The 21,921-nt window shown below is 43.5% G+C and overlaps 1 protein-coding gene across 1 annotated transcript in view; it reads left to right on the top strand.

The window, feature by feature from the left end:
• Positions 1-21,921, top strand: part of MRPS11 (mitochondrial ribosomal protein S11) — a 271,228-nt gene that overhangs the window by 115,294 nt on the left and 134,013 nt on the right. Inside the window, exon 3 of the mRNA XM_044076427.1 lies at positions 4,127-4,192. Within this exon, the coding sequence (XP_043932362.1) occupies positions 4,127-4,192 (66 nt within the window). The remainder of the gene's footprint in view (positions 1-4,126; positions 4,193-21,921) is intronic.

Genomic DNA, 21,921 nt, shown 5'->3' with positions numbered 1-21,921 from the left:
AATACACTCGGTCTTGGATTTCCTAGCTGAAATCTTTCATTCAGGATCTTCTTCCTCCACAGTAAAAGTTCAGCTAGCAGCCATTTCAAGTTTTCACATAGGCTTGTCGGACTCCAGTATCATGTCCCATAAGCTTTGCAAGGCATTCCTCAGAGGTATCTTTTTACTCAGGCCCCCGATCAAAGACCCCCCACCACAGTGGGATTTAAACTTAGTTTTAGCATCCTTGATTCTCCCTCCCTTTGAACCTGCGGCCTCCTGTTCATTGAAGTTACTTTCCTGGAAGACACTCTTCCTAGTCTCTGTTACATCTGCTAGGAGAGTATCTGAACTTCATGCCCTCTGCATTCGTCCTCCTTATTTAGTGTTCCATAAAGACAGAGTTTCTCTAAGAACTAACCCGTCTTTTTTACCCAAGGTGGCTTCTCAGACAAATTTAAATCAATCTATTGATCTTCCAGTTTTCTTCCCTAATTATTCAAACAAGGCGGAGCAAAAACTACATTGTCTGGACGTTCATCGTCAACTCCGCTACTATCTGGACAGAACTAAACAAATCAGGAAATCTGATCAACTATTCTTATCTTATGCAGAAAGTAGAAAGGGCCTTCCGGTATCCAAGGTAACCCTGTCTAGGTGGCTGTCTTCTGTGATTACCTATATTTATCAACTCAGAGGTAAAGAATAGACTACTAGGCCAAGAGCCCATTCAACCAGAGCATTGGCTACATCAGCAGCCTTTCAAGCTAGAGTGCCAATAGACACTATCTGTGCGGCAGCCACTTGGGCCTCTCCTCATACCTTTGTTACACATTACAAATTGGACATGGCCTCCAGAAACAGGGCAAATTTTGGTTCCACCATTCTCAAGAGTCTGTTCCAATGAGCCACCCAGGATGAAGGTGCTAGGGACGCGGTCCCATCCAGCAAGAATGAAGGCGAGATTGACAACTTAACATTGGGAAGTTATGTACCTACCATAACGTTCCATGTTAGTTGTCTTCTCTCGCCTTCTTTCTTGCGTCCTGCCCACCATCCCCCTAGCCTGGACAGACCGAAAGGTTTTCCCCTTCTTCCAAGGGACCTTATCTTGCACTATTCCAAGCCCAGGCAGTTGGTCCTGGCATAGATACAGCTTCAGGTAGTGATATTTGGGGAGTTCTCCTTTCTCCTCCTCCACCTCAGAGGGGAGACTGAATTGGCTATTGTTTCTTAGCTACCAAATGAGATCTGGGTAGTTACCGCCTAGCATCATGGGATATAGGGTTGCCTCGAGCCAGTAAAATTAGCTCTCGAGCTTTAGTATAGGCCGAGTCAGAGCGGAACCCATCCAGCAAGAAAGAAGGCAAGAGAAGACAACTAACATGGAATGTTATGGTAGGTACATAACTTCTCATTATGCAAGAAGCTCAGAATGAGTGGAATGGTTCTTTTGTACTGGAACCCAAGCCTAATAGGGCTGAAAGATTTTGCATTGACTTCCTGAAGCCAGAAAATACATCTTTGTTTGATTTGTGTCCTGTGCTCTGAGTGGACAAACTGATTGAGAAACTGGGCAATTCTACAGTTGACTACCTTAGACTTGATCAAAGGCTGAATGTGAATCCCACCATCCTCAGAAGGTAAGTAAAAATGGCATTTTCCACACCTTATGGGCTCATTGAATACTAAATCTTTCCATCTGGTCTCCAGAGAGCACCTGCAGTATTTCATTTATTGATGAACAAAATCTTTAAACCTCACTCAGGTATGCAGCATCCTAGCTGGATGATGTAATAATCTCTGTAGATTGGGTAAAGCCATTTTGCCAAAGTTCAAGCCATTTTAAACTGCTTCAAGCTGGATTGAGGGCTACTCAAGCTAAAGTAGCAAGTTGTATATAGCAGTAACCCACTGTTTGGGCTGTATGATATGCAACAGGCTTGTAAAGCAACAGGTTGAAAAATGGAAGCAGTGCAAAATTGACTTACATCAGTCACTACAAGCAGATAGAAGCCTTTTGGGGCCTGGCTAGCTATTGTCAGAAATTTGTTCCTAATTTTTACTAGTATTATTTGCTCCTTGATTGGTTTAATTAAGACTCCACTAATTAAGACTCCACTGAAGGTAAAATGGATACATGTATTAGAACAGACCTTTAAACAATAAAAGATTGTGCTGCGCTCAGAGCCTATACTCATAGCTTCTGAGTTTTCAAAACTGTCCCTAATGTGTATGGGTGCCTTAGAGGTGCACATAGGTACAGTTTCATTTCATATTGTTGAGGAGAAGGAAAACCCAATTTGCTATATTAATAGGAATCTTAACACTAATAAATGCTACTCTGCTGTAGGAAGAAAGTCTTTGGCCATTAAGTGAACCTTTACAATCTGAAATATTTTCTCTTGGTAAGAGTGTTTGCCTTGATCACAGATCATGCCCCATTTCATTGGCTGTTCTGACACAAGGATACCAGCTGAAAGATGCTTTGGTAGGTCCTGTACCTCTATCCCATTTGTTTTAAGATGGAGCTTCATCTGAGCCATAGCCACAGTCTAAATGTATTTTGGTTGTGCTCTGGTGCTGGGAATCCATGAAGTTGCTGGGGGTCTGGGGGTGGGCGAGTCAAGTAACACAAGGTCAAATAATAGCATAGCATAATGATGCATTGCCCCTTTAAGAAGATTAACTCAAGATCAGCCAAAGATGCTAGATGCATTTAAAGCTCATTGAGCCTTAACTAATCTAAATATTTCCTCTAGCTCACAGAGTTATGACTTTTTGGTGTGAGGAGAGTCCACTGAGGACTCTAATTAGAACTGATTAGACCAGAAGGAAGACAGCAAGGAGGGGGAATCCCCTATGAAGGAAGACATGTTGACCTTGAGAGGAGAAGCCAGCTGAACTTATTACTGCATTAGTTAAAAGGTGAAGCTGTTTTATTATTCTCTGTTGCTGGACTTGGGAAGGGAGGTACTCAGCTGGCTGGAGGTCTGTGTAGGTACCATTTTATTTTTGCCAGCTACTCAGCCAGGGTGCCATGTAAAAAGAAAAGCTGCACCTTTGCTGTAGTATAAAAAAAACCTTCCCTAAGGTGGATTTATTTATATAGGAACTGCAGACTGATTTGTCTGAAAAGAAATGCATTTCTATTTTGAACTTTATTTGTAATTAATTTGATTTTTAAGTCACTAAGTTGACTTGATTGACTGCTTGGTTTGTCACAAACCACACTACATAATATGTGCGCCTGTTTTTTAAGACTCTTCTGTACATGCATAAACAAGGAGCAACATGGGTTAAGAATCGCGCCATCGTAAAACTTGATAAGCCTTTCATCATTACAAAGGGAAGGACATGCACTACTGAAGGACCTCGCAAAGATGAGCTGATATGGTCTGTGATCCCACATACATAAAAGGGTAAAAATCTTTAAAAGCCATGAATACCTTGCTCTTTGTGTTTCCATTATAAAATAGGTACTCCTTTGAATATGTGTGTTTTTGCTGTTAACATGCATGTGTAGTGTAGTACTTGCACAGGATGTAAGCCTGACTAGGCAGAAGTGTCATCTTTCATGAGTGGACCAGGTTGTTTGGACTAGTTGATTTACTTGAACAGTTCAAGCGTTCAAAGACATGCCCAGATGTGTAGAATGCAGCATAATTGCAACTTTTTTGCTTAACCCTCACTTTGAAGTATGCGACATAAATGGCGTGCGCACAAGATGGAAACAATTTGAAGTTTTGTTTCTTTCTTCACTAGATTTATAGCTAGGTAGGCATAGTGTTGTTTTTTTTTTCTTTCACAGATGCACTTAGAGTAGGATTTGCAGTCTGGTGAGTGAAGTGCTGAGGATTCAGTTGTAGTCTGAAATATGCAGGTTAAGTCCATTATGTTGTAATATTAAGTCAAACATTTCAAATACTCATAACAACAAAGTTATGTTGTCCTTTGATTGCTGGTTACAGTTTTAGGTACATAGTGCATTTGTATATGGTTATTTGATGGAAAACAAACATGGTATTTAAGAATGTTCCTTCTTCTCTGTTCATATTCTTTTGCATTGACTGCGCAAGCATGATTTGTTTGTCTTCTTTCTCTGCCTCATATTTTCATTTTAAATTAGTATTTATTCCTTTTGCAGAAGGCCATTAATAAAGGATTGTCCTTTGTTCGGGTACTCGTGAAAGGTCTGGGACCTGGAAGAATGGTAAGTGATTACATTTGGATTCTGAGAGCATCTGGCTCCTCTGCATTTTTTCTCCTTCATTATTCCATGCTGTATACAGACTTTATGTTGGCAGTCTTGTGCTGAATATCATTTTGTCATTTACAAAATGGAAGAGACAGCATGTTTGATTTCAGAACTGAATGCTAGGAATGTGTGCTACTGTCTTCCTGTTTTGATTTACCTAATAAATTATTTCACCCTGTCCTCATCCTTGGTTTAAACTCTATTTCTCTTCCCATTCTTGATTTCTTTTTTTTTAAGGGTGTTTCAAATTTGCATGTTTGTAATATGTACTGTTTTTTCCTCAAGATACAGTGTTTAATTTTTTGTTTGCTTTTCCAGAGGAGGGAATCAAAGCTTAACACAATCATAGAATAAGTAACATATTGACATTGAATACTTTCTGTGAATTTTTTAGCAATTTGTTCCACTAGTTACAAGTATAACCAGGAATAATTCAGTTTTCTTAGGTGTTGTGAAAGGCACTCCGCCAGCCCTGTAAATATTCTGATTGTTGAGAATGTTCTTTTACAGCACTCAGATGTACGAATAAGCATTTCCACTGTTCAGACCCATGGCAGTATCTGCCAAATTCTTCCGTATTAACAGCACAATGAAATCAAAAAAAAGAAACCTTCACAGCAGTGAAGCTAGCCAATGATGAGTTGTCCTTCACCCAGGTAACAAATTCCTATTCTCCATTATGCCCATCCCAACTTACATTTTCTTTTAACCATCTTGCCATGCATAGACAGTATGAGATGTTATTTGATTTTGTATTTAAAGTGGCACTTGTGTTACCTTTTTGGGGAGGGAGTTCCCCAGGACACTATTTTTACTGTCTTGGCTTCCTAGTACCCAGTGTTAACTCCGGGTCTACTAGCTACTCTCCAACCCCATGGACTTGCTCTGTATTTTCTGGGGCTGCTTATGTCTTGATGTACTTGAGTCTCATCTCTTCTGTGCTTTCTACCAGGGGAACTTTTTTGTTCGACCTACCCACTTCCCCGCACCCCCATTCTCAATTATAGCCAAGGGCAACCCTCTTTGGACCACACCTCCCATTAGGGAGCATAGCAATGAGTGCCCTCCCACCTGGAATGAGCATGCCCATCCCTTCCCTGCCACTCTGTCACCCTAGCTGCTAATTGAACCTGAGTGAGCTGGGCCGTGGTCAAGGCTTTATGCTTCTATGCCACCAGAGTGACCCTTGTGTTACTTTTAAGAAATTTGTGTAGATATAGTCAAAAGCCTTTGTGTTGACTAAAAGGTTTACCCCCCACAACCAAGAATGGAATTCTGAAGCAGTTGCTGGACTACTTTGTGTCCAAGAAGTATCATGACAGGTGCATAGGTGTGGCAGATGAGATACTGTATTCCATGTTGTATCACTGCCAGGAAGAAGCAGACAATATTAGCATCCCTGGGCATTTGCCAGCAGATCTACCCAAAACAGATAAACCTGCCATCTAGTTAAATAAGGTGGCGGGTGGACAGGAGCATTCCCAGGAATTTTGGGATTGTACACCAGCTTCCAGTGTGTAGCCCGCATCCATCAGAACTGTACCTCATCCCCAGAAAATGCAGACTTAACAAAAGTACCATTTCTGCCAACCAGACATTTTGAAGAAAAAGTAATTTAGCAATATGTATAACCATAAACCATGATAAATATTCCATGACTGGCACACCTCATTTTCCAAAATAAATAATGTTTATAAAGTATATGCCATACCATGATATACTTGGTCTGTGCTTGGCTGTACCCATGTGGAGGCGGAACAAAACCAGGCTCATGGTGAGGTTCATAGGTAGGTGTACTAGGCTATTGGCCCTAGGGGCCTATACAAGCCTAGCCAAAAAAGGTACCCTGGCTTTCGCCACCCAAGAAAATTATTTTCCTGTGCCCCTGTCAAACAGAACCACATAGGTTCATAGGTAGGTACTAGGCTATAGTTATCCAGTGAAGATACTTTTTGGGGATAGGCTGTAGGTTCCAAAGAGAGAGTGATAGCTGGTATCTCGGAGAATAAAATGGTGAAGAAATAGATAAGTATTGTAGTTCCTTGTTACTTTATGTATGATGGGAGTCAATTGTAGGGAACTTTAATTGTGGAAGGGGGTACTTTTTTGTTCTCTTCAGTTCTTATCACTTATGTGATGCTTTTAGTAATCCCACACACCATAGCAGTTGATCCCCCTTTTTATGTAAAATAGTCGGCTATATGTCATTAACAAAGTAATCAAGCCATTATGAGATCACTGGCAGAAATTCTCATACAAGTATTCTTTTCTGTTTGGAATTGTCTCAATTATGCTTTCTACCTGATTATTGGCCAGTCCACATGCTATAGGAAGAAGGCACTGGAAGCCAGAATGGAAGCCAAGTTAGTGGGTAAGAATCCTACCTAGAGCTTTTGTGCTGGGTGAGAGTCCTATATGTAATATCACTGTGGGAAATACAATTGAGGAAGGGGACATAAATCCTCTTTTTAAGCATATTTTTCATTTACCCAGAATCTGCTTCTTCAAATGTCTGTAATTTTGATTATTGTTTCTTTACCACTGTGCTTTAGTTGATTACTGTTTGTTTCTGTTCCTTTGCGGTTCAAGAAAGTTGCAGGTAAATAACTGTTCCATTGCTCTGGTTTTGCCAGTCATCTTCCTTAGGGTAATGGTCAGTATGAGATTGCAAATGGCTACCACTAGCCTTCTCCTTCTCTTGGAGGACTAGCTTTATGTAGAGTTTCAGCCTCTCACAATCTCCTGACTTATTTCCTTGGGGGCTGTGTGTTTTTCTGAAGAGTTCAGTCTGTCAGAGCTACAAGAAGCCCATAACAGTATGGAGTTTATCCTTTTTTTTTTTTTTCTTCCACCTTGTTCCTTTGACTGTGCACTTCCCACCCACTCACCCACTGTGAAGTGTAGTGCCCTACTTGCATGTATTTCTTTTCGGCAGTATGGAGAGTCCTACGGCTCTGACAAAGATGCAGTACAAATTCAAAGTACCACTGGCTATGGGCTGTATGTTGTTAGCACACACACATATTACTTTGATACGTGTGCACATGCGTATGCAGATATGAGTGTAAATTAGTCAGTATACCTGTCATACAAGGCATCCTTGGTTCTCACTGTGATGGACCTTTTGCATATCCAAAAAACAAATAGCATCAGAATTATTTGATCTAGGGATTTAAACTTGGATTGCAAAATAAGTATTTTATATTGGAGGGACAAGTATTATCTCAGAGTTCACCTTCTGTGGAACAGGCTTCCATCCCTAACCCTTCTCAAGAGAAACCAGGACCAGTGGTTGAGAAATCAGAAATACACCCACAACTGCCTAAATGCTTTATATAAGCATATTAAATTTAATGCAGGACATTCGTTTATGTTTACTCCTATAGAAGTTGTAAGAAAATAGCATTTGAGGTGCGGATATCGTCAACAAAACTGAGTTAATGGAATGAAATGGGTAGCAGCCCTACAGGCACATAGATCTCCAGGATTGACTTTCACTATACCTTTAAAGCCAGCTTTAAAGGCTCACCCATTGCATCACTAATTGTCTGTTTTTTGATTGGTTACTTCTGTTTTAAATAACAGTTTATTGTCTGTATGGTTTTGTAGGATCTGATGAAGCACACTTTGTGAAAGTTCTAATCCTTTTGACTTAAATAAACCAGTGTTTTATTCTGTCTGCTTATCTTTGGTTTTATGCACACTGCCTTGATAGTCATACTATTTTTATTTTCATTTTGGTCTTATTGTTGCAGTCCGACCTTTAGTCGTTTGTATTACTTTATTTCTGATATTTTATACTGTTTTGGTATTACTGCGACCCATGGCTGAAGGGAGTGCCATTGAACTTGAATATTGTATTTTGGATAAGCCTCCTCAACGCGGGCATTTTGAAAGTCTTGTGAATTTTGAGAACAGTTCTTTACAAAGATTGGATTTGAGTGATACAACCTGTATACAGAAGGACGTTATTGGTATGGATACACTTGTTACTGTATTGAAAGACTTTGAGAACACACTTTATAGATTAAAATGAGCTCAATGGCAGTATTTACATTTCAAAGCCTGTTTGCACTTTGGGATTGTTCCAAGGAGGCTTTATGTCTTACGTATGCCTACTTATGGAGACACTTTTCCAGAATTGTTATATAAGTGGCAAAATTTGAACTGAGCTTTTAGCTATTTGCATCTCCTGAATGATTTATTTGTACCTATTGAAAGGGAGCTGCTTGAAAATGCAGGGAAATTACAGGAAGAGTTCTTATCTAAATGTAAAGGGGAGGTTTATACTGACAAAATTGAAACTGTTTACATTAATGTGGCTGCTTATGATGATTGTCTATCATTAAAAAGAAAAAACTTGAAAGGGATTTTAATGACTTTAGGAATGGACATATTTTTGTATGGCCACGGACTGTTAGTAGAGCCATGAATATGGATGAATCAGCTGGGCCTAATGAGATGCACTTAACCAGTAACAATGCAGTGGGGAAGGGGCCTGCTGCTTCACCTAACTCCTCCATCACTACCGATTTGAATTTAGAGGGAGGAGCTATAGCCAGCACTTCAACAAATGGCATGGTGATCACATCGTTGGATAGACAAGCCTTTCAGTCAGTGGTGGGAGGAGCTAGACCGAAGTGTTCCGTGAATGGAGCTACAACTTTTTTCATGGCTTTTCCAAAGCTACCAGCACCTTTGAAGCTGCCATAAGCTCAAACACTGGTTCAATCCCCCAGTCGAGGCCACAAATGATGCAGACTGTCAGTGGAGCATCGAGGGATGGATTATTGGCAGAAGCAGAAGAAACGTTAGTTGTGAAAATTTCTTCTATTACATTAACAGATATTCGACTTGGCGTTTTAAACAAAGGACTATCGTTTGTTCCAGCTAGACATTCACAGGTTAGTGAGGTATTAATGGATTTGAGAAAGTCTGCAAAGGAAGTAACTCTAAAAGTAATGTTTCATGATGGTGAACAATGAACACCAGTTCTTTTATAGAAACCCAGCTTATTTAATCCCCAACGTTCCTCAACTATTGAGGCGTGTGTGAGTATTTGAAAATGATTTGTCTGAGACACTAAAGTCTTGTAATAAGACTTTTTATAATTTTACTAAAGAGGAATATTTGGCACTGGAGCAATTGAGTAAAAATATAGGAATTTGTACTCGCCCTGCTGATAAGGGTGGAGCGATTGTTATTATGGACACTGACTGTTATTTAAACTGTATGTTAGAACTTTTAGGTGACTCCACTACATATACAGTATTGTCCAAATATGATGTTAATCATTTTGTACAATACGTGCATACTTGTTTGTATGATTTGTTGCTTAAGAATGTTGAGTAAGGAATTGTATGATTTTATGTTGGTAGAACAGCCAGTGATTCCATCCTTTCATGGTCTTCCTAAAATACACAAAAGGAAGATTAATCCACCTATACAACCCATTGTAGTTGTAAGGGGATGGGTCACCGAGCCCTGTGTCATATATATACAATAATAGGTTCTAGTGGAGAAACCATGACAAATAGCACAATCCTGCTGGAGATGGACAGCACTTGGACAGTAAAGTAAAACACAAGCATCCAAGTTAGGCATTTTCCTATCACATTTTTGGCACCTCTTAAAACCAGAGGTTATTTTTTTTTTGACTGTTTAGTAAGTCAACCATGGGTACCTCTGGTTTTAAGAGGTGCCAAAAATGTGATAGGAAAATGCCTAACTTGGATGGGCATACCTCTTGTGTTTACTGTCCAAGTGCTGTCCATCTCCAGCAGGATTGTGCTATTTGTCATGGTTTCTCCACTAGAACCTTGACAGAGTGGAGACACAAGCTTATTTTAAAGGGACTACAGAAAGAAGATTTTGAAGAGGAGATATCTGGTCCCAAGGCTGAAGCCAGCTCTTCCTCTTCTTCTCCATCCAAAACACAAAAAAGAATACATTCGGTTCCGTCATGTTCCTCGGAACTGCCTGCAAAATTGACCAGACCTCCATCCTTCAACTCTGACAGGTAAAGATAACTTGACTTCAACTCAAACTTCGGTGCAGCCATTTGACGCATCAGTGCCAACTGAACCCTCTGTACCGAAGCAGCCTCAGCCTACTGTGTTACCAAGGACCGTACTGTCTATCGGTGGACCTGTTTTCTGATGTCCACCAACTCCATTTTTGGAACCAAGACCACCTAGGTCCCTGTCAGCCTCCTGTATTCATTCTAAGTGTCTTTCCGAGTCCGATATTATGAGACTGGTCGACCAGCTCCTGAGAGCGAGCGGGTTGCCTTCATCCTCTCTACCAAGCCAACTCTGCTCCTAAGCCAGTCCTTGCTTGATGCCCATTCCGATTCCTCCTCAGACTCCGGCCGAGATTTCAGAGCCCCTGATACTGACTTTCCTAGCTCTGACTACCTCAGGGTTGGTTAGAGCTCCTTCACTGGCGCACCGATAATTGTTTTGAGCTCTTACCTCTTGGGGGTTGAGGCTTCGTTGCTGGTTCCAAGGGGCAGGATTCAACTTGAATACTTTCGGAGTCATCCATGCCCCTCAGGGCCTCGGCATTAATAAGTTCAGCCTTGACTTCTGCTTCAGAGGTGGCTTCCTTGGTACAGGGTGGGAAGTTCTGAAGGAGTCTATTTCAGTTCTGGACTCCCCTCTACAGGGGGGGCCTGCCTTTCGGGCCATGGAGAAGGCTTTGTCCATCGTGGACTGACAAGTCCTATGCAATCCCTGTCAGGCCAAGTATCTTGTACATCCCCTTGACCGGAGCTTCCCTAAGTCTCATCCCTGGGACAAAGGGCACAGAAGCCTCAGGAGTGAGCCACCACGGTGATTTCTTCTTCTGATACCTGTCAGGAACATACCACCGAATAGGTACCTTTGAAGAAAAAGTGCAAGAGAAAGCACTTGGATTCCCTGGATGAGTCTTTCACAGCGGATACTGATTTTGATGAAGGGGAAGGTTCCCCTAGGTCGCCCCCTGATTGTTTTCTTTGGGGACATCTAGAAATCCTGAAACAGAGGTGTGGCTTGAATTCCCTTCAACCTTCCTCAGAGGAATTGGTATACCTGGAGGCCCAGCCCTGTACCTCTTGGATCTCTCCACCCATTGATGATCTTATTAAACTGATTACTCAGCGGACTTGGAAGATTCCTGACTCCATATTTCCAAACCCCGAGAGACCTGACCGGATTCTGTAAGGATGAGGAACATTGGGCCAAGGGTATTCCTGCAGATGCCATGGTGAATAGCAGCAGCCATCAAAAAGGAACTTGCAGAAGAAACTCCTACTATCGATCCTCCTAACAAGGGGTCTAGGACTATGGATAGATTTGGGAAGTGCTTATATGCTTCATCAACTTTCGCTATCGGGTCCTTGAATTGTATGACACACTTCACTAGGTTGCAGAGAGATCTAATCAAAGAGCTTTCAGACACTCTCACAGGAGCAGTAGCTGAAGGGGTCATAGATAGTCATCTCTCAGCTTGCCACCCTTAAATCTGTTTCCAATTCGTCCATGAGACTAATTGCTCATGCAGCTGAAGGGACAAGAGCAGCAGAGTCAGGAGTACTCATCAGGAGACATGCCTGGATGCGTTTGTTTGACTTTGCGGAGACGTTTAAATCTTCTTTCGTCAGTGCTCCTTTTGACGGATCATCCCTGTTTGGTCCCAAGGTTAAAGACACACTAGCCAGATGTGAGAAAGATGGGAAGACTCTTTCTGCCATGGGCGTATGCTTTTCCACTTCTCAGTAGCCCTACTCTAAGAACCAGAGAAGTGGGAGGCTATGATTCTAAAAGGCTCAAGGGCCTTTCCAAGACTCGCGTGGTAAGGACTTCTCCCAGGGCAGAGGCGAAGGTAATAATGGAAGATGCCATCCAAGAGGCAGAAGTGGCCCGCAGAGCCAGGGGTCCAGAGATTCCTTCTCAGGTAACTCCTCCCAGCGCTCCTAAATAGAGGCTCAATTGCCTTCCTCTGGAGGCAGTTGAAGGATGATTTTCCCTGCACCAATCTGCCTGGATTTAGATGATAACAGATAAATGGGTGCTGGCTATCATTTTCAGAGGATACATCATTCTCCTTTCAATAAATCCAAAAACTCAAAAAAGGCTCCCAGACATTCCACCCAGTCATAGGGAAGCAGCAATTTTAGAAATCCAAACACAGCTTGACAGAAGAGTCATCCAATCAGTCCCACCAGACCAGAGAGGATCTGGAATCTACTGACGGTTCTTTTTAGTGCTCAGAAAAACAGGGGACTGAAGACCCATTTTGGATCTCAGCCAGTTGAATAAATCAGTTCAGCAAACCAAATTTCAGATGGTCTCGGTACAGTTAATACTTCATTTTTGGAAAAAGACAACTGGACGTGCTCAGTAAATTTTCAGGATGTGTATTACCACATAAAAATGGGAGCCAATCACTGTCGGTTCAGTGCACTGCTGTTTGACCTCATCATGGCCCCTAGGGTGTTAAGAAAATGCATGGCAGTGGTAGCAACACATCTCGGACTGCTAGGGTTCTGAGTATTTCCATATCTCAACGATTGGCTCCTTACTGCTGTTACCAGGTGTCCACTCATAAAGACACGAGATTACACCCTTCATCTTTGCACCACCTTAGGAATCACAATGGATTACGAAAAATCCCGTTTAGAACCCACACAATGGCTGGAATTCATTGGAGCTATACTAGACACAGTCATGGGATTTGCATCACTCCCATTAGAAAGGCTCCAGAGGATCACATCACAAGTAAACTACATCATTCAGAACAGACGTATTCCAGCAAGACTTATCCTGCAGGCTTTAGTGTCAATGGCAGCCTCTGTTACCGTAGTTCCCATAAACAGATATCACATGCAGATTCTTCAGTGACTTCTGGGCTTCCAGTGGTCATTATTAAACCAACCGATGTCTCATCAGATTTTGATCACCAGTCATTGCCAGCAAGACCTGTCTTAGTCGCTCATTTCCCACAAAATATTGTCGGGTGTCCCTTTGTCCTACCTCAGCCCCAAGCCATAGTGACCACAGATGCTTCCCAGATAGGGTGGGGGGGCATTATCTGGGAAGAACAGTCCAAGGCACTTGGTCCAGTTGGAGGACAATTTGCATATTGATGTTCTAGAGATGAGGGCAGTGCTCTCAGCATTACGAGCATTTCAAGATGCCCTCCCCTTAGGAACTGTGGCAGTACAAACAGACAACATGTCAGTAGTCTGGTACATCAACAAACAAGGGGGAACCAAGTCTTGCGCGCTTTGTCAAGAAGCCCTCAGAGTATGGCAGTGGGCTTAATAACGTCAACGTGATTGCAGACAAGTTGAGCAGAACTATCCTAATGCCTCATGGGTGGTCTCTCAATCCAGTAGTGGTGGAAAAGATATTAGGCCACTGGAGTCAACCTTGCTGCAATCTATTTGCATCCCCTTTGAACAAGTGCAGCAGTTACTTTGCGCTAATCCCCCCCTCTGGGGGAGTCACCCAGAGATGCCCCCCCCCCCGATCTTCTGTATGCCTTTTCCCTCAACTCCTCTGATATGTCAATTAATCAAGAAAGCCAAGAGGTCAAAGAACAAAATAATTCTCATTGCTCTGTTCTAGCCTCTACAAGTTCCCCTTCCTTTGGCCTCACCTACTTTGGAAACCTTGGATTCTGGACCCAGCTCCAGACCTGTTATCTCACCAGAAGGAATGGTTCATCTGAATTTCCAGCATCTCAAGCTCACTGCTTGACTTCTCCAGATGTTCTTCGTGTTTCACTGTTGCAGTCATCACATTTGGGTTATCCCTGCCAGGGTAGCCCTCAGTTGGCCCGAATACCAGAGGCTTAGTATTTCTGCGTTGGTTGCCGTCGCTCCAGGACTGATGTCAGGTAGTCAGTGGTACAAAATAAGGCAGCTGACGCCATTACATCAGTCTTTCTTGCCAAGGAGCCTGAAGCAGAAGCAGTTTGCACGAGTGCTGGTCGGCCGTTACCTGAGTTTTTCATTTCCGAATTGAAGTTGAAGTTTTCTAAAGCTAAGTACTCTGTTGGGGATCCTGTTTTCTTGCTCTAAGCAATGTCAGAAAAAGTTAATTGTCTCGCCTGTGGAAAGCAAACACCACACTGAGAATTTCATTCTTACTGCGTCACTTGCTTAGGCCCAGACCAAGATGTCCCCCGCTGTCGGTTTTGTGCTTTGTTCAATGCCAGAACTGTACGTCGTTGGGCCCTTATTGTAGCTAGATATTTTCGCTCTCAGTCCTCTAATTCTGATATGGCTTCAGTAGCCATCCAACAGCAGATCTTCTGAAAAAACTTAATGATAAAGACAGAGACAGATCGCACATGTCCAAAACTGCCAATGACGCTTCTGTTAAGCTAGTTGTCAGTTCTCCAGTCCTCAGGTGCTTTGCAGCCCCTGATGCCCACTTCTGTGGATTTGCAGGCCACTACCAAGACCCTTTCAGAGTACGATATGCCACAAGACTCCTCGACTAAGGATCCTGCAGATGTCTGTACCTTGGATGGGTCTGGACCCGCTGAGCAGGCACCGGCTTCTGAGGAAGTACTTCACACCACCAATTCTCGACACAGACCAATGACTTCTTTTGCGTCTACCGTTCTTTCGAAAACTGTCAAGTTTCTAAGGCCCAGGGTATGAACCACACCCAAGAAATTGATGACCCAATCTCAGGCACCTGCTTCCTTGCCTCAGTTTCAGATGCATAAAATGGTGGAAGACCTTATAATGCTTTTCAGGGGAAGCCAGGCCACCCCTTCCAAAAGAGAGTTATGTCCCCAGTAGTTTTATCTGAACAGGAGTCTGATGACTTTGATGCATTTGAATATGAAGATATGCAACCCCTCTCTGCTTATGAGGATTCTGATGCAGAGGAATCCATCCCTTCAGCCTCTCCACCCGAGGACTTTTGATTTTGGGGAAACCCCCACATCATTAAGGGAACATTTCATAGGTTCATAGGTTCATAGGTTTATACTAGGCTATCTGCCCTAAGGCATTTATAAGCCTAGCCCAAATTATTGTGGCTTACGCCACCCCTTATATGAAAAAATACTGTGCCCATTAGTTTGTTGTGCCTCTGTCCAGCAGTGACCCAGAGATGATTCCCGGGGTAAACCTACGATCTCCCATCCACAGGTCTAGATTTCTCTTGAACAGAGTCAGCGAGGTGCTCTGCCTCACATGGACCGGGATTTTATTCCACAGCATAGGGAGTCTCTGAGTGATAAATCTATCCCTCCAGCACGCCCTATTTATATCCGTGCTAAGGTTTAAGTCGCTTGCTCTAGTGGTTTTGGTGGATTTGGATTTTTGAGGTGGAGCATGTCCATTAATTCGGGTTGGACATGGCCTTGTATGTCAGGCACATGTCACCTCTGAGCAGACTGTATGACTGAATAGAGCTGGAGTTTCTTCAATCTGGCAGCATATGACAGATTTTGGAGTCCCTTTATCCTTTGGTGAGGAACTTTTGGGGTCTCTCCAATTGCTGCAGATGTCGGGTGAGATACATCCCGAATGGGGCATTGTACTCGATCATTGGTCTGATAAGTGAAGAGTACAGGGAACAATGACCTCACTAGATCTGGATGTGAATCCTTCATGATCAGGTGGGCAATGTAGAAGGTCTTTCTAACCACTTTAGCAATGTGAGTGTCAAAAGAAAGGCCACTGTCAACCTGGGTCCCCAGGTCCCTGATAACCTCTTCTGTGCTTAGTGGATTTCCACCTATATGGTAGCTTGGGGTTACCTTGTTTTTCCCAAGGGTATGACTATACATTTTTGGCGTTTAACTTCAGGCCATGGCTCTGGCACCAGCTATCTGTTTCCGTGAGTCCCTTCTGAAGGATATCCGTGTCCGATGCACTTTCCACTATGGCCAGTTTGCAGTCATCTGCAAACTTTGTCAGCCAAAGTCCTCCCATGTTGGCCTGTACTTCTGAGAAGTAGATGCCAAACAATAGGGGCCAAGGACCGAGCCCTGTGGGACACCACTTGTGACCGCTTGGAGTCTGACACAGCGCCAGCAACTCTAACCCTGTGGGTTCTGTCCTTAAGCCAGTTTGCAACCCATCTTGTGACATATGGGTTTACATTTAAGCTGGTAAGTTTTTCTACAATACCCGAGTGGGGTATTGTGTCACCTTTGCAAGGTCAAGGTAGGCTGTATGGACTGCCTTTCCCTCATCAATGGCCTTGGTGACTATTTCGAAGAAGTCGACCAAGTTCAAAAGGCATGATCTTCCCTTGACAAAGCCAAACTGGGTCGGGTCCAATGTCTGCAAGTCCCCTATATCTTTGTTTATGAACTCCATTATGATCCTCTCCATAGCTTTGCAGACTAGACTTGTTAAGCTTATGGGGCGGTAATTACCAGGGTCCGTAGAGGCGCCACCTTTGTGGAGTGGGACCACAGTTGCCGTACGCCACTCTGGGAACATCAGGACTACCTTCAGTCAAATAAGAGACTCAGAGAATTCTTAGATCTTCCACAGCACAGACCTCTGGCCATTCCTCCTGTCCTGGATGTTGTGGATTATGTTTTTATGGAATCCAGTTTGACTCCTGACACCCTCCCTCCTGCTCTCAGGAAACCTGACATGTACTATAGAGTCCCTGACTCTCATAAATTTATTTTCAAAAATCCTACTGCTGACCCAGAGGTTATCTCTCAAGGACCTAAAGGAATTAAAGCAACTTCTGCTAAGAATCTCACCCCCTCAGTTAGGGATTCCAGAGCATTAGATAGATTGGGTAAAAAAGTATACACCTCTGCTACTCTTGCTATTAGAGCACTAAATTGTCAGTTCCATATGCTGAAATATCAGACGCATGCCATGGAACTCCTCAAACAGAAAATATCTTCTTTTCCTGCTTGTGCAGAAAATAGAGTTACAAGAGTTAATGCATTCTGCAAGTCAAGTAACTAAGCACAACTTACAATGTGGTTTTGACGCCCTAGAAGCATCTCGCAGGGCATCAATCACTGGTTCTGTCCTTAGAAGGCATGCTTGGTTTAAGGGACAGCCCTTGCCAGACCATGTCAAATCCAAATTATTGGAGGCACCATTGCACAAAGACAATTTATTTGGCACCAAGGCAGAGGAGGTCTTAAAAAGATGAAAGAAAAAGCTAAATCTATGCATTTAAAGACTTCTTGCAGGTCCAGCCACCGAGGTTCAGCAGGCATTGCCCCTCCAAGCACTGGTCCTTTCCTGCCCCCTCCAGTTCATCTCAGCCCAGACCTCGGGGAAGCAGGCCCCCCCCCAGACAACAGCCCAAGGGAATGCAGAGATCTAAGCAATGGAGTTCCTCATCTACAAAACCAGAGAGTGATAAACCACCTCCTCATGATGAGAACTCACAATGACTTTACACTTCCACCCCCTCCCTCTGCCCACCTGCTCTTGCCCCCAGGAGGAAAACTCACTTTCCACGCAAGCACCTGGGCCACCATTACCAACGACTGCTGGGTCCTCAACATAATGTCCCAGGGATACAAATTTTATTTCCACACTCTACCAACCCCAAAAGGGTTCCCAGATCTTGCCCCAAACCAGTCAGCAGAGGCCAAAAAGCAAGTCCTTTCCCAGCTCTCTATGAGGGCAATAGAGCATGTTCCTGCAGAACAGGTAGGCCAAGGTTTCTTCTCCAGACTCTTCCTGATTCCCAGAAAAGAGGGCACCTGGTTGCCCAATCCTCGATCTATCCATTCTAAACACCTTTTTGGTGATACCAAAATTCAAAATGTTCACCCTTCAGCAGCTTCTACCTATCCTCTCCAAGGATGCTTGGTTAGCCACACTAGACCTAAAAGAGGCCTATCTACACATCCCAGTCCAGGGAATCATGCAGGAAATATCTGTGTTTCAGGGCAGGATCACTGCACTTTCAGTTCTCTGTGTTTCCCTTTGGTTTATCCACTGCTCCCAGAGTTTTCACAAAATGTCTGGCTCCCGCCATTGCTTTTTTGCAAACAAAGAAATATTCAAATTTACCCATACTTAGATGACTGCCTGATTCAGGCAGACAGACAGGAAAAGCTGCTAAAGCACCTTACCTTTGTAAAGGACCTACTGACCTCCCTGGCATATACTATTAACGAAAAGAAATCCAAATTAGTACCCACCCAAATAATTGTATTCCTGGGAGCAAGCCTGGACACAGCATCCCAGATGGTATTCCTTACATCAGAAAAACAAACCTACCTGACAGCCTACTTCTCTCAACTAGCCACCAGACCCCAGTTATCTGCAAGGAAAATTCTGCAAGCTCTGGGGTTCATGGCTTCTTGCATTCTACTCATTCCATATGCCAGACTGCAAATGAGGAAACTACAATGGTACCTAAAAAGCCTTTTGTGTCAACACTCCCAAGACCTGGAAAAGTACAGTTGTGTACTCTTACCATAAATGTAGATGTTCGAGTGTGTTCACTGTTGCAGTCATCACTGTAGGGTTCTTCCTGCCAGCAGCAGCCCCTGATCGTCCAGAATCCCAAAGTCTGGATCGGGTGCCAGCTGAGGTCGCATTTATCCTGACATCAATGCGCCGGAAGGTATAAAGACCTCAGCTGACGCCGTTTCCCCAGTTTTTCTTGCCCCAGATGTCAGATGCCCAGAAAGAAAAGGCTAAAAAAAAAAACCATGCCCAAAACCTCAGCAGCCAAAATACCTCATAACAGACAATACTCAAGGAAAAAACAAAAGAGGGGATAGGAGGGAGGGTAACCCGGACTGCAACAGTGAACACACTCGAACATCTACATTTATGGTAACAGTACACAACTGTACTATGTCCTTCGTGGTTCACTGTTGCAGTCATCACTGTAGGGTTGAGTCCCAAAGCTAAGAAAGGGTGGCTGGAGGAGAAACAAAGGGGAGCGGTCACAAAACCTTGCAAAACCTGCCCTGGATTTAGAATAGAGAGGGAGGTTGTAATGCTTAGAAAAAGTATGTACAGAACTCCAAGTAGCAGCTTCCAAAATATCCTTGGTAGGAACCCCACAAAGAAAACCCGGGTAGAATGAGTCCTAACATTAACAGGAACCGGATTGCCATGATAAGAGTAAGAAAACTTGATGCAATGGGCAATCCACTTGGAAATAGTTTGCTTAGTGATTGCTTTCCCCTGAACAGTAGGAGCATAAGCGACAAACAACTGATCAGATTTCCGGAATATCTTGGTCCTGTCCAGGTATAGACGAAGCCGTCTGTGCACGTCTAGAGAGTGAAAAAGACTTTCTTACTCACTTTGAGGATTAGGATAAAAGGTAGGCAAATGAATAGACTGATTCAAGGCCACTGCCGAAACCACCTTGGGCATAAATGTGGGATTAGTCCGTAGAGATACCCTGTCCTTATGAAAAATAAGGAAGGGTTCCACAGCCATGAGTGCTTGCAATTCTGAAATTCTTCTAGCAGAGGTAATAGCTAAAAGAAAAGCAGTTTTCCAAGACAAAAATGTTAAATCCATGGAAGCTGCAGGTTCAAAAGGAGACAAAGATAATTTCTCCAAAACATAGTTAAGATCCCAAGTGGGAACAGGAGCCCTTATAGGAGGCTGAATATTCTTAGCCCCTCTAAGGAATTGTTTAAGTAATGGATGAGAAAAAATTGGAGGATCCGTATCTTAATGTGCAGAAATAGCAGAAGCATGAAGCTTAACAGACGAAAAAGATAGGCCCGTATGTAATAACTCTGTCAGATACTGTAAAATCAGAAGAATGTTCGGAACAGAAGAATCACCACCCTGGACCTGACTCCAGGAGCAAAATCTTTTCCATATTCCCGCATAAGATTTTCTAGTGCTGGTCCGTCTAGCTTCAAGGATTACATCCAATACCTGTTTGGAAAGGGCAGATGTGTTTACAGACCCTGGATCCGCCAGGCAGCTAGATGCAGAGTCTCGACATGACTGTGCAGTATCCGGCCGTCCCGTTGAGACAGTAGATGAGGGATTTGAGGCAGAGTCCAGGGAGGCTCCTGAACCAAGTTCATCAGAGTGGAATACCAGAATTGCTGAGGCCATTTAGGAGCCAGTAGAATCATGTGCGGTCTGTCCTGTTTTATCTTCAGAAGTACACGAGGTAGAAGAGGAAAGGGAGGAAAAGCATATACTGAGAGGTGTTTCCAACTGAATGAGAGGGCATCCACTTTCCATGCTAGTTTGTGGTAGGTCCTTGTGCAGAATGTTGGAAGTTGATGATTCTGAGGGGATGCAAAGAGATCTATGTACGGACATCCCCAAGCCTTTATCATCCTGAATATCCGAACATCCAACATCCATTCGTGTGGATCTGAAATGCGTCTGCTCAATGCATCTGCCAGAGTATTGTCTTTCCCTGGCAGGAATTGTGCCTGTAAGTCGACACTGCAGGTCAGAGCAGTATACCAGAGATTCATGGCTAATTTGCACAGGGGGTAAGAGTGAGAGCCCCCCTGCTTGTTGATGTACTACATCACTGTAGTGTTGTCTGTCCGTATCAACAATTGTCCTGGTAGAAGAAGGTCCCTGAAGGCAATCAGGGCATTCTGTACAGCTAGCATCTCCTTCAAGTTTATGTGCAGGTGCGTTTGCTCCTTCGTCCAAACACCCTGAAGACATCTCCCATGCATGTGGGCTCCCCATGCATAATCTGAAGCATCCGTTGTCAGAACTTGGTTGGTTGGCGGAGGACAAAAAGGCTTCCCCTTGTTCTGTAGACAGGCTTCGGCCCACCAAAGAAACTCTCGCTGGCGACAAGGCAAAATCATGACCACTGTTTCCAAACTGTGGTAATGCTGAGACCAGACACTCTTGAGGTACCACTGCAGTTTCCTCATATGCAGCCTTGCATATGGTATTAGCAGAATGCAGGAGGCCATGTAACCCAAAGCCTGCAGAATTTTTCTTGCAGTCAGCTGTTTCATTGAAGCCTGGTGTCGGGGAAAAAAGAAGCCAGTTGCACTTTTCTGTCTGGTGTCAAGGAAGCCATCTGGGTTGAAGTACTCAGAAGAGCACCCAGGAAAGTAATCTGTTGTGTGGGTACCAGGTTTGATTTCTTTAGATTCACTGTGAAACCGAGGCACTGAAGAAGACGCTGCACAATGGCTAGATGCCGAAGTAGAGTGTCTTTGTCGTCCGCTTGAAGAAGACAGTCATCCAGATAAGGGTAAATTTGAATCCCCTTCTGTCTGCAAAACGCCATTACTGGTGCCAGGCACTTCTTAAAGACCCTGGGCGCAGTAGATAAGCCAAAGGGCAGCACAGATAACTGGTAATGTTTCGAGCCCGCTTTGAAACGCAGATATCTTCTGCAGTCTTGACTTATAGGAATATGCAGGTAAGCTTCTTTTAAGTCCAAAGTCACCATCCAAGCATTCTTGCCCAACACAGGCAGCAGCTGCTTTAGAGTGAGCATCTTGAATTTTGGTATATCTAGGAAGGTGGTGTTTAGTACAGAGAGGTCCAGGATTGGTCTCCACGAATTTTCCTTCCTGGGAACTAGGAAAAGTCTGGAATAAAATCCTTGCCCTATTTCTAAATTTGGCACCAATTCTATGGCCCTCATAGCCAGGAGGGACTGAACTTGCCGTTGTGCCTTTGCCCACTGATGATTTGGCAGGTCTGGCCAACCGTTCGGTTTTGGCAAAGTGTGGAAATGAAATCTGTACCCTCTTGAGAC

Source organism: Protopterus annectens, chromosome 7.part0 (genome assembly GCF_019279795.1).
Source record: "Protopterus annectens isolate FY-2018-M chromosome 7.part0, PAN1.0, whole genome shotgun sequence".
Classification (NCBI taxonomy): domain Eukaryota; kingdom Metazoa; phylum Chordata; order Ceratodontiformes; family Protopteridae; genus Protopterus; species Protopterus annectens.
Note: the sequence above shows the minus strand (reverse complement) of the source record. Positions and strands in the feature narration are given on the sequence as shown.